Genomic DNA, 16,198 nt, shown 5'->3' on the forward strand with positions numbered 1-16,198 from the left:
AGCTGGCATTACAGGTGTATTCTTAACTGCTAAGCATCTCCCCAGCTCCCAGATTTTATATATTTAACAGACAAACCAGGGGACCCCCATTGCAGGTAGTGAGCCTCTAGCCTTTCAGAAAGACACGTGAACTAAAGAGTACGGAACACATGGATTGTAAGTCACGAACTTTATGAGGACCATTATATCAAAGTTACCAGCGTTCAGCCTTAATCTCTTCCTCAGTGATCTAGCCTGGTCCTCTCCCTCTCCGAGCCACGCCATCTACTGGTAAAGCAGGAGGTGTTGTCTTTGGTATATTGCTGTCATTCTGGGGGATGCTGTTTTCTTAGAGGTGCCTGTTTCCAGTCCAGGTACAGCTATTTCTAATCTGTGCTCTGCTGATTGTCATAACACAACCCTTCTGCTGACAGAGTTTCGTTTTCTCAGCTAACTCAGCACTACGCTTTACCAAGCAGTGGTAGAAAATGCAGCCTCTAAGACGTAACAACTTGCTCAGAACTGTCTTTTATTTGATGATAACTATCCTGCAGCCCCCTATGCTTTGACAACCATCCTGAAGTGGTGGCTTTGTGGGTCTGTCATGCTGTGCTCCTCATTATCCCAACTTCCTGGATGTTTTCCATTTTCTTGGAGGTAGAAAGGGGGCACTTGGTCATTAAAACGAATGACCACAAGCATCCCATCGATAGGTATGTAGGCACAGATCATTTTAAGGGACCCATTTTCCAAACGTATTTCTGCATATATACCTTTAACAGAATTGACGTGCTTCTGAACGCAGCCCGTTGCTAGTTATTACTTCCCGCCTCAGCTCACCACCACCTTGTCCTCCTCGACAAAGGGACAGCTCATTTGAAGTACTGCGGTAGATGTCCCCAAGGTGCTCATGTCTTCCAGATGCCAACCAAAGGACGGGTCTAAATAGTTGCTTCATTTAAGTACTTGGCCTATACCAATCCCCACAATTATTTTTAAATATACTTGTCTTAGTTAGATGTCTTAGTCACTGTTCTACTGCTGTGAAGAGACACCTTGACCAAAGTATCTCTTAAAAAGGGAGCATTTTTAGGGGCTTACTTACAGTGGCAGAGGCTTAGTTCATGGTTATTACAGTGGGGAGCGTGGCAGCAGGCACGCCAGGCATGGTGCCAGAGACGTAACTGAAAGCTGTCTCCCGATCATCAGGCAGAGCAAGAACCTGGGCCTACCATGGGCTTTTGAGATCTCATAGCCACTCACTCCTAGTGATACTCTTCCTCCAACAATGCCACACCTCCTGATCCTTCTGCTCTTACCAAAGAGTCCCACTGCCTGGTGACTAAACACTGACATTTATTATCACATGGGGTCCTCTTATCCATACCACCACAATACATGTGTGGAAATACATGTGTGAAAATGGCACACTGAAACCCATTGTTTTCTACAATTGATATATACTAGGAAAAGGCAAAAACAACCAAAACTAAGATCTGAAAACGTTAAATAACTGTCAGCACTTCCTTTAACACAGTTTTATAAATGTGGAATTCTCAACAATAATGCAACAAGGAAGTTTGAAAATAAATAACTGTCAACTGTTTCCTTTAAAACAACCCTTTTAAAAATGTGGAGTTCCTGAAAATGAAGCGAAGAAAGCTTTAGTGAGAAGAAGCCAACCAATTGCTGCTTGCTGTTGATTGCTCACCGGAACCTATTGCTGTGGACACCGCACACCTTGGTCATAACACAGAGAAATCAAACTGGAACTAGGCTGGGTACTTGTTCCCTGCTGGCGAGCTCTCAGTACCTGAAGATGCTCTGCAGACTGCTGGGGAGATTGCCATCAACAATCAGTGTGACAACGTCACCCATCTCAGCCTTGAACCGCGTGTACAACAATATCAGCTACATAAGATAAGCCCAGCGCTGCAACAATACCAGGTTTGTTGCGGGTAGCCAACCACTATCTGATTGGGTTTGATGTCTACAGCATGGGAGGGAATTCGTGTCTGGTACTGTACGCCCCAAGAGCCCATCACTCAGATACAGGCCCTAGGGAAGCTATTGCTGTTGCTTTGCTGGATCGACGTGATTTGCCCATCAAACTGCCTTCTAAGTAACTCGCGGCCATCAGCTTTGTTCAGAGAATCTGCCTTTTGGCAGTGGTCAGAGTTACTGCGGGGACTCGTAACTGGACAAAGTACTGAGAATAAATGACAATTGGATGTTCATCCATAAATGAAATGTTTGTGTTATGCCCTCCAAGACTCAGAGAACATTGCAGAAGGCAGAGAAAGAGACGGAGAAGGCCCAGTGTGGTGGTGGATGCTGGCTTCTAAACATGACTTGACTGTGCACTCTTGAACTCAGCTGCTGTAGTTGCCCACACACGATCTGCACGAGATTGGATCCACTGATGCCCTGTCTTGATGGGAGAAGAATCCATGCCCCACCAAGGATTTGTACACAGTTAGTGATTGGTGGAGGGAGAGATGTTCAGGAGGCAGCGTTCTGACAGGCAGGGAGGGAAAGATGGCATACTTCTGGCTCTTCACCCAGGACAAAGATCTGACAGGCACCCACTCCCCTTGGAAAGCCCCACCCCATATGTCCTAGGCAGGTCCAGACACGGGCTGTGTACCAGCCAGCCAGCCAGGGGCCAACCAGCAGGGGGTGGGGTGGGATAGAGAGGGTCGGGGGAGACAGCCACCGAAGAAGCTGGAAAGCAGGATGGACAATACACAGATGAAGTAAGCGAACTTTGGGGCAGCACCATAGATTAATAGAAATGGGTTAATTTAAGTTAAAGTATAAAAGCTAGCGAGAAACAAGCCTAAGCTAAGACCGAGCATTCATAATTAATAACAAGTGTCTGTGTCACGATTTAGGGGCTGGTGATCCAAGAAAGCCCACTACAGTGGGGCCAGTTGGGAGGAAGAAGTGGAGTGGAGGGAGGGTAAAGGCAAGGGGTGAACATGATTGGGATACACTATATACATGTATGAAGATGCCATAAAAGTCCATTAGTATGTATAATTTATGTCAAAAAAAGGGAAAAAAGACAAGACTTTGTCATATCAATGCTTCTCTCTGCCTATCAAAGTGAGACTCTAAGTATAAAAAATGGTTATAAAAATTAACATTTTTACTTCCCCAGCCTTTTCTTAATAAACAGGCTATACAAAGTATAATATTCAGTTAAAGTAAATGGTCCCAGGATCTGGGAAATGAAGCCTTTTTCAGTCAGGCTTCCAATGATTCCCTGTCAACACAAAGAAACACCTAAGTAAGATGTTGAATTATAGATCATTAGAAGTAATACTTACAGGTAAATGACTGGTTTTTGATATTGAATGCAGAGGTGAGTAAAAAAATTAAATCTCATACCTATTTTTATGAGAACAACTTTGCTAAAACATAAAACTACAAAAAAACGGCATTAGATGATACAATCTTGCTATTTCAGATGTATGGGTTATTCATTCTTAAATGCACAAAGGAGAAGAGAGAGAGAGAGAGAGAGAGAGAGAGAGAGAGAGAGAGAGAGAGAGAGAGAGAGAGAGAGAGAGAGAGAGAGAGAGAGAGAGAGAGAGAGAGAGAGAGAGAGAGAGAGAGAGAGATTTTTCAGGGCTGGTAAGATGGGTCAGCAGGTAAAGGCTCTTGCTACCAGGCCTGACAATGAGAGCTGGATCTCAGAACCCACATGGTAGAAGGAGACAACCAATCCCTTGGGTTAGTGGTTCTCAGCCTTCCTCATGCTGGGACACTTTAGTGCAGTTCGTCATGCTGTGGTGACCCCCAACCGTAAAATTAGTTCATTGCTACTTCGTAACTGTAGTTTTTCTACTGTTATGAGTTGTTATATGAATATCTGATACGCAACCCCTGTGAAAAGATAGTTTGACATGCCCAGGGGTCTTTACCCACAGGTTGAGAACCACAGCCTTAGGGGGTTCTCAGACTCCATAGGTGCAGTGTGATGTATGCAACATCCCCACCCCACAAAAAATAAAGTACATTGAACATTTCCAGAAATTTTGCATCCCATATTTAATACAAGGTTATCTAAATATGTCATATTTCAGGCCACTCACCTAGAAAAGAATCTTTAGTTTAGGATCTAAAGAGGGGATGCATGCCATGAAAATCTGGGAAGTGCATTGGGGGCAGGAGGGAGGCTGAGGTTTTGTGGTTTGGTTTTGTTATTTGTCTGAGCCAGGGGGCACACTGTGTTGCCCAAGCTGGCCTAGGCTAAAGTGAACCTCATCACCTGCCTCAGCCTCCGAAGTACCTGGGATCACAGGACCTGAGAGTTTAGACCTTTTCCTGGGAGCTTCTGCAGAGAGTAAAGTTGCTGTCTGCTAGATCAGAAAGCAGAAGACGCCTGCAAAGCCTCAAATCGCTGCTCCACACATTCCCAGTATTGGTTTCTCAAACCCCTCCTCACGCCGGGTTTTAACCGACTTTGTCTTTGTTGCTCGCTGCTTAGGTATTGTCGCTCCGCTCTGGTCCAGGACGCCTTTGACTTACCCCAACAGTCTCATCCTTCTGCCTGGTCTATTTTTAAATGTGACTCTCCTAGCCAGGTCACTTCTGCTCCCTCTGCTTCAAAAGTCTGCCCAGGCACTCCTGTTCCTTGAAGGCTTCTCAATAGGACCGCCCACCCACTCCTCCTTTCAGGCACCCTGTCCCCCACACAGTGTACTGCCACTTCTCCATCCACACATACTGTCCCTTCTGCTCAAGCCCTTTCTAACTTTCACCCGAGGTGACATGGTTCGGGTATCATCTCCACTAGGAGGCTTCCCCTGGCTCTCCTAGTCTGGGCTTGAGGCCCTGTCTAATCCCTCCAACAATGCCCTGGACCTGTAGTTACCTATCTCAGCACTTGGCACACACTGTTGAAATGATCCTCAAGAAAATTGAATGAATATGTGCATGTGTTAGTTAAAATAGGAAGCCATTAGACAAAGACTCAAGGCTACCTGTACCTGTGGGGTTTTTTATTCTCATTCCCTGGATGTGTGGCTCACAGTGCCTGGCATAGTGATTGCAAAGCAAATGCTTAATTTGCTGAATTATTGTTATATAAAAATAGACAAGGTAGGAAATGAAGTTATCCACATTGGAGGAATTCCTAAAGTCTATTAATAGGCTAATTCTAGTTTAAATATTTCCAGGGCCCTGAAGAAAATTTCATCCAACAAGGAATCTGTCATCACCTTCTTCTTCCTTCGGTCTCTCATACAATGAAACTTTTTTCTTCTTGAGACGGGGTCTCTATCTATATATCCCTGACTGCCCTGGAACTCACTCTGTAGACCAGGCTGGTCTCAAACTCACGGAGACCCACCTACCTCTGGCTCTCGAGTACTGTAATTAATGGAGGGTGTGTACCTCCACACCCAGCATGAAACACTTCTTAAGTGTGCCTTTGAAGCTGGCTCCATAGAAGAGTGGAGCGTGTGGCCTTCCTCTCTCTTTTATTAGTTCCTGTATTGTTTTTCAACCACCAAAGCAAGTTAGTTAGAGGGAGGCTCCAAGGTACCCATAAGCTCAGAAGAGAATTTCCTTTCTACTTCAGGTCTGCACATAGTTAGCCTCAATATTACAGGGGTTTCAACTATGTTCATAGCTGCATTGTTTGTCATAGCCAGAACCTGGAAACAACCTAAATGCCCCTCAACTCAAGAATGGATAAGGAAAATGTGGTCCGTTTATACAATGGAGTACCACACAGCAGAAAAACAAAACAAACCAAAACAAAAAAACAATGCCATCTTGATATTTGCAGGCAAACGAATGGAACTAGAAAACATCATCATACTGAGTGAGGTAACCCAGACCCAGAAAGACAAATATCACATGTACTCACTCATAAGTGGCTTTTAGACATAAAGCAAAGAAAAACCAGCTTACCATTCACAATCCCAGAGACACTAGACAACAATGAGGACCCTAAGAGAGACGTACATGGATCTCATCTACATGGGAAGTAGAAAAAGACAAGATCTCCTGAGTAAGTTCGGAGCATGGGGACCATAAGAGAGAGTGGAAAGGGAGTGGAGAAGAAGGGAGGGGAGCGGAGAAAAATATATAGCTCCATAAAAAAATAGTAATAATAATACAGGGGTCTCCATACACTTCCAATTTTACATATAAATTCCAGAGGTTATATCTTATAAGTCATTTGTCTATGCTCTAACGTGCTGAGATTCCCTGTAAGCTGCCTGCCAGAAATTAGTCCACAAGTTTGAACCAACATCCCTTATATGACCCATAAGACTGGCCCTGCATGTGGAACATCTCCTGCTTTTCACTGCAGCTACAACAGTATACCACAGTCCTGAGCTCCGAAGGTTGCTCAGTCCCATAATCTAAAGACACAATCTCAGAATGGAAGCCTGAATCCATTTTAGACCTGCACCACATGATGGTTTCATTATACAGTTAAATTATCTGTCACTGTTAACCAACCCCTCTCAGACTTATTAGTGGAAAGCATGCCGTTCTGGTTGCTCATGAGTATTTCAGTCAACAACGTAGGCTCGATTTAGCTGACGGTTCCTTTGTTCTCACCTGGGATCCCTTGCTTGTCTGAAGTCATCTGGCAGCGGACTGTTTCATCCACATGGGTGGTGGTTAGTGTGGGCTGTGGAGCTGCCGCCTGGCCCCCTAGAAGTTAGTTCCACCTCTTTACATATTAGTCTGAGACAGCTGGAAATATACAAGTGTCTATGGCCAAATTGTCAAGCCTCTGTGTTACATTTTCTAACGTCCTGTTTACCAAGATCCAGAGAAGGAAAAGACTCCATCCCTTGGCTTGTTTTTATGTAGTCTCACTGTGTTGTCCCTGTTGGCCTTGAACTCAAAATCCTCTTGCTGCAGCCTCCCAAGTGCTGGGTGGCAGCTGTATGCCACCATGCCCAGCTAAAGACTCTCTTGATGGAAGGAACAGTAAAGTCACGTTCAAGGGGCACATAGAAACATGGGGAAGAACTAGGCAATGTTTGTGATGTACTATAAAGGTTTCTTTTCTCATCCCTTCCTTTACTCCTCCCTCCCTCCTCCTTTCTTCCTCCTTCCTCCCTTCCTTCCTCCTCCCTTCCTCCTTTCTTCCTTTCATCTTTTCTTCCTTCTTCCTCCCTCCCTTCCTCCTCCTTTCCTTTCCTCCATTCTGAGTTAAATGTCCTATACTAAGTTACATGCTGGTGCACAGAGGACTGACGAGGTAAGAGAAGGCCATTTAAACTCACATCTCAAGGTTAATCAGCAAAGAAAAACACTTCCATATCCATCTTTGAGCTGAAGATCACCCCTCAGGGCCATATGGCATTCTGATTTTGGAACCAACCAACCAAGCAGTAGCAAGACTTCTCTTTGTGCACAGACCTAGGCTGCTGTGGTCTTGTGTGTCCTGCCCTCCTTATCTAGAGCCAACACAGGTTTGATGTAAATGCTTTTTTATTTCTTTTCTCCCAAATCTTATTATAAAACATCCCAACCCTTAGGTTGGGTAGACATGTTCTAGGTGCTATCTAGTAGTCATTCATGTATTCGGGGCTCTGGTCCTTTGCCCATTAGTGTCTACACAGCTCAATAAACCCTTTACTGTTAGAAACCTCTAGCTGCAGAAGTTGGATTTAGAGTTCTTTCTTCTTTTTGCCAACATTTCAAAATTAGAATTTAGCTTCTGGAAAATCACCTAGCCTGATCGACTCGGCTGCTTTTCCTTCCCATGCTGTTGCATCTGAGTTTGTAATAATAAAACCTACTTTGCAAAAACTGTTTTTGGGAAACAAAACGAGGCAGTGTCTGTGGGGAAAACCTGGCTCAGACAAGCCTAGGTGTGCATTCCCTTCCTGAAGACCAACAGCCACGAAGTCACTACCTTCCAATGGCTGCAACAAGTATCTAAGATGAAGGACAAGCAAGGCCAGGAGAAGGCAGCTGGAGAGCAGTCTGCTCTAAGGACTAAGGCATTAGGAAGCAAATGACTAAAGAGGGTAGAAGCATACCTAATGTATTCTAGGAAATCAAGATGAATGACAGTAAACATCCCAGCTTGTTCTAAGTTCAACACTCTCTCAACAGTCCTAGCTCTGGGATCTGAACTCTTCTGTGGGAGGCCGTGTCAGGGAGCCTCCAATCCTGGTCCCCTTCTTCCCACACCTCTTGCCCTCGGGTCAAAGCACATAGTGTTCCTACCACGGTCACTGAATCCTGGCCCTGCTCCTTCCTGGCTTGAGTCTGAACTGAGAAAGAATCCTGTCACATCTGGCACGTGCTAACTCCCACAGTTCCTTTTCAGCTTTACATCCTCTGCCTTTGGGGAAAAGCCTTCCTTAAAGTGGAACAAGTCAATATTTACCTCCAGCGAATGGAACCAGTTCTCTGCAATGCTCTCAGAAATGACCTGGGTTAATAATAAAAAAAAATAGTTGTGCAAGAATTGTAGATGTAGGCACCTTGGACTTTCTGCCTAGTGTGTCAGTTAGGCAACTCTGCCTCGAGTAACGTGCTGAGCAAGGAGATGCGGTGAACTGGTGAAGACAAGAATATGCTCTGAGAGGTTAGAAGGAGAAACAGACGCCTTGGTGCCTCACAAACTCCCTGGCCTCGGTTAAAATGGCGGAGTTAAAGGTAAGAAACCCTCTGTCTGGACTTGGATTAAGGTTGGAGACTGTATCTGGGGGTGTCACTTAAACAGGAAAGCCTACACTTAGCACGTTTCAAGCACCAACACTAGAAAAAGAAGGGGAAAGAGATTGAGAGAAAGGAAGAGAGGAGGGAAGAAGAGTGGAGAGATCTCTGACAAGTTTATTGTGCCTTCTTCAGAATTTGTGGGGTTTTCTGGTGTCAGAGTTGAAAAACACTCATGGGTGGGGGCTTGTAGAGATTGCCTACTAGTTACTAGCACTTGATGCTCTTCCAGAGGACCTGAGTTCAGTTCCCAGAACCTGTCCAGCTGCTCATATGTCTAGCACCCTCTTCTAGCCTTTGTGGCCCCTATAGTCTCATGTGCATATATGCACACACACACACACACACACACACACACACACGAAAGGGAGGCTGACCTAAGGTCCTGTGCTCTGGAGGGACAAGGAAGAGGTGACCAAAGAAAGCAATTGTATCCTTGCTTTTGTTAATCTCTAATACTGTCTTGCTGGTCAGTGGGCATGTTGAGAGCTCCCCTTCTAAATGGACACGTGCATTTCTCTATGTGTCTCCTTCCCGGATGCTCTCTGTTATCCTTGTGACTGCAACTCCCTGGACTGCTTCAGGCCAGCCAGTTTAATGTGCTTCACCTGCTTAATCATGTGGTACCTCCGACTCAGCCTTGATCGGTGCTTTCTTCTTTAGTGTGCCTTTGAGAAGAATGACTGGGCCGTGTGTTACAGGTGTTGGAGGTTTTAACTATGCTGACTGTAAACCTGGGGCGTAGGTGCTCTTTTTCCTATTTTATTTTTTAAATGCTTTTTTAAATAATTTATTTGTATTTTATGTACATTGGTGTTTTGTCTGCATGTATGTCTGTGTGAAGTGTTGGATCCCCTGGAACAGGAATTACAGACAGTTGTAAGCTGCCATGTGGGTGCTGGGAATTGAACTCGGGTCCTCTGGAAGAGCAGTCGGTGCTCTCAACCTCTGAGCCATCTCTCCAGCCCCTCTTTTTCCTATTTTTAAACCAATAAGGAAAGCAAGGCTCATAGAGACTAAGAGACTCACCCAAAGCCCCTGCTGGTGAAGGATGGGGGCCACAGTAGAACTTGGGTTTATTGGAGTTCAAATTTCAGGTCCCCCCAAAAAGAAGATTGGTGGCACCTGCTAGGCTGGTGCCTTTGGGGCAGGAAGAAGAGGGTGTTCCCAGGGTCTAAAACTCTGCCTAGTAGCCAGGTGGTGGGGGTGTACAACTTCAATCCCAGCATTCGGGATGCAGAAGCAGGAGGATCTCTGTGAGGTCAAGGCCAGCCTGGTCTACAGAGTGAGTTCTAGGACAGCCAAGGCTACACGGAGAAACCCTGTCTCAAAAGCCAAAAACCAAGCAAACAAACAAACAAAACCTATGCCTATTGCTAGGCTCACTGTATACAACCAGAACTAGAACATTCTGGCAATGGTGCAAGCTGAGTAGAAGAGACCCACTAGGCCTCTTCCTGGGATTCAGGGATAGAACACCTCCAGAAAGCTTTTCAATCAAAGCTGGGATGGTAAATCAAGCAGTACTCTAATTAATAGGCACCTTGAAGGTCTTAGCACCCAGCAAAGAGGTTTTCTTCTCCATCTTTGTGCCAGACCTAGAGTTAGCTCTCATTCGGTGTTCGTTCATGGTATTGCAGCTAATGCAACATGGGAATGGAGAAACTTCTGGAGGGAAGCTGTTCCTAGGTGGAGTGATGACATAGGACTAGGCCAGAGGTCATGCCACGTCTGAGGCACAAAGTATGCAGAAAGATCTGTGCACCCCAGGAACCTAGTGCTTCAGCTAAACTGGAGCTGTTGCATGAATGGGGGTGCCCAGGAGAGGACCCGTGTGCAGACCGTAACCGAAGGGGAGTGGGCGTAGGTAATGGGAACCTAATGGTCCCCGTTTGCCAGTGGTGCAACTGAAGATGGGGAGGACGGAGAATTCATAAGAGTTTTGCTTTGTTTCCTGATGGAAATCCTATGAGGAAGCTCATCACGGGAGGAAGCATCCTTACCATTTATAAATAAAACATATCTAAAATCCTGTCCTGCTGCAATGTTTAAGCAACTTAGTATGCAAAACGCCACCGCATGTAAATGGCACGCTGGCCTTTGTTCTCAGTTTCAAAGGCTCGCTCAGTCTGCTCTCTCATCTCCAGAGGTCAGAAATCTTAACACAGAGAGCCAGTTTAAGGCACACCCATCCCCATCAATAAACAGCATAAAACCTAATTTGAAATGTCCCTCATGCTTCCTCCATCATTTCAATGGCTATGCCAACACAAAACCTCGGATGAGATCACAGCGAGAGGAAGAAAATCCAGAAGCTAAAGTAATGGCATGAGGTTTAAGGTGGGCTCACTGCGTTCTGGACTATGTCACTTCGTTTCTACCCCTCCTCACAGGCAGACGTCTATTGGGTCCCACCAGGTGACACCTGACTCGCTAGCTTGGAGTCTGAGACAATTCTTATGGTTAATGACAAAGGGGGACCCACCGGCCTACAGTTTCCTACTGGGCTACACTAAATGACCATCGATGTACTAACTTGAGACAACACCATACATTCTCCTGCACTTCTGGAGAGTGAGTGTCTGAAATCAATCCCAGTGGGCCAACATTAAAGTGTCAGCATGGTTGTTGAGCTCTCCTGGAGGCTCTGAAGAGTATTTCTCCGGCTGCAGTTCCTAGAGAGTGCACATTCCTTGGCTCCCAGATAGACCTCTGCTTCCTCTTTTTCAGCCAAATTACCTTTTACCTTTGTCCTAATAAAACACCTAGGATTTCACTTAGAGTGCCTGAAACCAGGGAGATGCTCCCCTCCTTCAAGGCTGTTTACTCAGCCACCACCGCAGAAGGACCTCTGATTTCCAAGTCACTTTAGCAGCTGAAAAATGACCTCGGGCCATGGGTGAGGCATCCAGAGGTTAGGAAGACCTTCCTTACACTCCTCCCCAGACAAAGGACAGAGACCAGAGGAGACAGCAGGTAGTAAGGTGACAGAGATCAGCGTGAAGAACCTGCTGCCTCTCCTCAGGTTTCTGTTGAGATCGGCATGAAAACTGCAATTTGCTCCCAAGACTTGAGAGCTGGGAAACCTCTGCTCTCCTTCCTAATGCCAGTCCAGGAAGATGGAAATAGCCGTGTTAGAATATGTTTGTTTTTTAACTTTGCAGTAAAGGCTGGTCTAGGCAGCACCAAACTCAGGAATGGCATTTAACAGAAGGGATGGCTAACTCCACCTCTGGCCATGAGTTTAGCTTTTAGTTTTTGTTTGCTTGAGAACAGGAAGAAGCGACTTGTTTTGGCTGTCACTAATTTACCTCTTAGCTTTATGGCCAGATTAAGCTCTGCACTGGTTCCCCTACCCAGCAGTTGTGAGCCCCAAATTGCTTCTCTGGTTCCTTGGTCTGCTTTCTTTCTTTCTTTCTTTCTTTCTTTCTTTCTTTCTTTCTTTCTTTCTTTCTTTCTTTCTTTCTTTCTCTTTTTGGTCTTTTGTTTCTTCCAGACAGGGTCTTAGGTAGCTCAGGATGGCTTTGAACTCACTATGAAGAAAGGAATAACCTTGAACTCTCAATCTTCTTCACCCACCTCCTGGGAGGGATCACAGGCTGCGCCACCACCTGAGGCCTCTGGTTCATCATTAACTAAGCCATAACCGCACACTGAGGGTTGTTTGCCAAAGGGTCGGGGCTTCAAAGTCCTAAGTTGTCTATTTATAAAGCCTGCCTCTTAGTTTCAAGCATTAAGAAATAAGACTCCAGGATCCTTCCAGACCGTTATTCAGGCTGCGGCAGCAACAGCACATTTTCCTAACAACCTAGATTCTATGATTCTATTAAGATTAGCCAGGAGAACTGTCTCCTTTCAGAGGAAGGAAATACAAAATAGAAGATCCCTGGGCCTCTGTCTTCCCAGACTTGTCCCTCTTTCTGTAGCACCCATTAATAGGAAATGAGGTGCGCCATCTATTCCCCCACATCAGGTGTTACCGAGAATCTGACTCAAAAGGACCCTTTCAAATGACTCTACCAAGTAAATCCTATCCTGGGGACCAGATGAGAATCGAAAAGCTGGGTGCCAGTGAGCTGCCAAAGAAGTGACTGTGCCCAAGTCACATGGGCCCCAGAAATGTATTCTCTCATTTAACAAGTATGCATATAATTCTCTTGGAGAGAAAGAAAATTGTATTTTTATATAGCATCAAATTATTCCGAAATCTGAGCTGAAGGAAACATAAACACGCTCGCTTCATGTCAGGATTTTTTTCACTCTTTGCAGAAGGTGCATCTTTACGTAATCCCAGAGGCAGCTGGACCTGGAGCACTTGGGTTTTCACAGCTGAGAGAAGCAGAGTTCAGAGTCTGTCCTTGGACTGAAAGCCTTGAGACAGCAGCTGCAGAACACAGCTCCCTCCGTTGGGAAGTCTTTGGTGGCAAAAAAAAAAAAAAAAAAAAAAAATCTAACAAACACCTCCATAATTTTGCTCCTGGAAGGTTAGGAAGACCAACCAGCTAACGGTGACTCAGCAGCTTCCGCTGGCTGCTTAAGCCTGTGCACTTCCATGAGGTGGAAAAAAAGAACTAAAAAAATTGCCACCTCCCTCCCTCCTTCCTGCCTCCTTCGCTCTTTCCCTCAGAGCTCTGGGTGACTCCCTCCCAAACCAACAGCTGTTCTTTCTGTGTTTTTTTTTTTTTCCCTCTTCCTTAGAACAGGGCCTTAATCAAATGCTTCAGAATTGCTAACTCCCATTTCTCCTTGCTCCGAATACACTTAGAACCTGTGATCTGAGGCCTGTGGTTACAAAGACCAGGGAAGGTTAATCAGTAAATCCACCCTGCCTGCCAGAAAGCTCAGCTGGACGGGGTAGCTCTCAAACCTCCCCCTCCTCCCTGCAGATAGGAACAATGGCACAGCCCGACAAAGAGAGGCCTCTGTCTTCCTCAGCGGCGTCTGTCACAGGCTGATCTACAATCCTGCTTCACAGAATGGAAGATAATTGGAGGTCATTACTGATCCTCAGCAGCTCAAACTCAGGCCTGTTGGTGGTGCGCCCGCATGAGGTCCATTTTGAGAGAAGAAAATTGTTACTCCGCGGAGGTTCAGGATAGTGGATGGTCTCTGCCATTACCCCAAAGCTATAATTCCAGACTGTACGCAGCTTGGAACAAATCTCATTAGAAAAGACCTTGACTGGGGGAAGGGGAGGATTCTGATAAATTTTCAAAGAGATTTTTAAAAACTGTGGGGGTTGAGAGGTATAGCTAAGTGGCAAAGTGCATTTGCATAAGGCCTCAAGTTCAAACTCCAGCAACAGCACACACACACAAACCCGTGTCTGAAGACAAATGAGTAATTTCACTCCCACTGCTTTCTAGGTCATAACATTTTACATTTCATATTCCATCCAAATATAGACACTGCTGGCCTGATCATCGCTCACACATCCAGGCGTGTTACATCTAGCTCATTCTTCCGGAAGCTGCCAAGAACTCTGAAGGGCCTACCCTCTGCCCACATCCACCCTTCTCCTATCTCTTAAAGAATCACGCTCGCATGGCAGTATTTCTCTCACCAGGAAGGCTGCACTCTCCTTATCCTAGGCTAAAATCAACTCGTGTTTGCGTTAGAGCAAAGGGAGTTCAAATCCCACTCACGGTGGCAACCATGCACCCTGAGGACCGGCCCTGAGTGAGAAACACGCCACAGGTGCCCACTGAATGGCTTCCATGGGCCGAGACACGAGGTCCACAGAGGTGAATAAAACTGGCACAGTACCAGCCTTCAGGAAGCACGGAGCAGCAGGGAAGCGAGACAGTGGCAGACCTACGCCCAAAGTCAGGCGCGCTAAACATGGCAAGAGTAAGTCCTGGCTTCCAGGGGATGAACAGTGGCTGAGCCAAGATGCTACAAAGTCTGCTGCCCTTCCTCAGATTGCCCAAAGGATCATAAGCATGCTTTCATGCAACCATTTTGTAAATAAATTTCTAGAGAGGGGAAGTAAGCTGTTTGGAATTCCAAGGTAGCTAAAGGTTGGAGCAGCTGATGCCCTCCTGAATGGAGGCACCATGGCTCTCACAGTTTGTAGACCAGCACGTGACTCTGGCATCTGTGCACTCATTTTTCAAGAAGCAGGACTGACTTCATTCAAACCAGTTCCTTGGTCCTAGTTCAGCTGTCTGTGGATAGCTGCGATATTCTTCGAGGATCAGTATTTATTGGCTTTACCAAGTGACATCAATAAAGCAGTCTTTACCATCGGGGCATATAAATTTCAGAGGACCCCTGAAAGTTACCTAAATTTTAGAGGACCCCTGTAAGTTACCTTGTTGAGGAATCTAGTTTTCCTTCTGTATTGTGAACCTCAGAGGTGGCAATCATGGTAGCCCTGTTGCATTGTTCTGAAAAGATTCGGGGCTGGAGCATCTTCTAAGTCATTCCATCTTTAATCCTTCCTTTCTTGTATCCACACAAATGCCGATACACACACACACACACACACACACACACACACACACACACACTGCCCAAATGCCAACACACACACACACACACTAATCCAGGTGATATTGACTCCTGTGGAAGGAGTGGTCTTTTTCCTTTCCTTTTTTTTTTTTTTTTTTTTTTTTTGTTTGTTTTTCAAGACAGAGTTTCTCTATGTAACAGTCCTAACTTGTCCTGGAACTAGCTTTTGTAGACCAGGCTGGCCTTGAACTCACCAAGATCTGCCTGTTTCTGCTTTCCCAGTGCTTGGATAAAAGGTGTATGCCACCATTGTACATCTGGAAGGAGTTTTCTAACAAACATCTTCCTGTCTCTTTAAATCCACATACCTCTTCCCAGTTTGGGATTTTGATTTCTTGCTTATTTGTTTGTTTTAGGGTGTGCAGGGGGAAAGGAGTTGCGATGGAGAGCTATCCTGCTGGTTTAGAGCTGAAATGATGCCTGGGCCATCTCCCTCCCAGGAATTTCCAGACAGAACCAAAATTAAAGAGCTTGTTCTTGAAATGGGATCATTGAAAGCAAACTTATAAAATCAGTCAAGAACAGTTAAGGACAGAAAAGTCTAGGCAATTCCTCTCTGGTTAACTGCAAATATTTAAAATATACAAACACATATTGTATATCCTAAACAGTTCATCAGTCAAGACATAACAGCTATTGCCTGTACAGCATCACACAAATACATGCCCTTGTCGCCATTCTTGCCTTTGTGGGACGGCAATGTGGTAAAATGCTCTTCACATCCTGTTAGGGGCTTGGAATATGGCTCAGCAGGAAGACCACTCAAGTCTGAGGAGCAGAGTATGGATCCTCAAAATGCACCAGTTTATTATAAAAGGCAGAGTTAGCAGTCCTGGAAGAAAGTGGTGAATCAGCCTCGCAGTGAGCCTCCAGTTCAGAGAGAGCCTTATCTCAGTAACTAAGAAGAGCGGTTGAGGAAGAGAGACACTCAACTGTGGTCTTCCACATGCACACATATATCCACCTACATACATGTAACAACATGCACACATACGTG

General features: G+C 45.4%; 1 protein-coding gene across 1 annotated transcript in view; it reads left to right on the plus strand.

Moving 5' to 3' along the window:
- Positions 1–8,447: 8,447 nt before the first annotated feature.
- The window catches only part of Hgd (homogentisate 1,2-dioxygenase), a 48,746-nt gene continuing 40,995 nt past the window's right edge, over positions 8,448–16,198 (plus strand). Inside the window, exon 1 of the mRNA XM_038344907.2 lies at positions 8,448–8,628. Coding sequence (XP_038200835.1) covers positions 8,614–8,628 — 15 coding nt within the window. The 5' untranslated portion in view covers positions 8,448–8,613. The remainder of the gene's footprint in view (positions 8,629–16,198) is intronic.

The sequence above is a fragment of the Arvicola amphibius genome, chromosome 10 (assembly GCF_903992535.2).
Source record: "Arvicola amphibius chromosome 10, mArvAmp1.2, whole genome shotgun sequence".
NCBI classification, from domain to species: Eukaryota; Metazoa; Chordata; class Mammalia; order Rodentia; family Cricetidae; genus Arvicola; species Arvicola amphibius.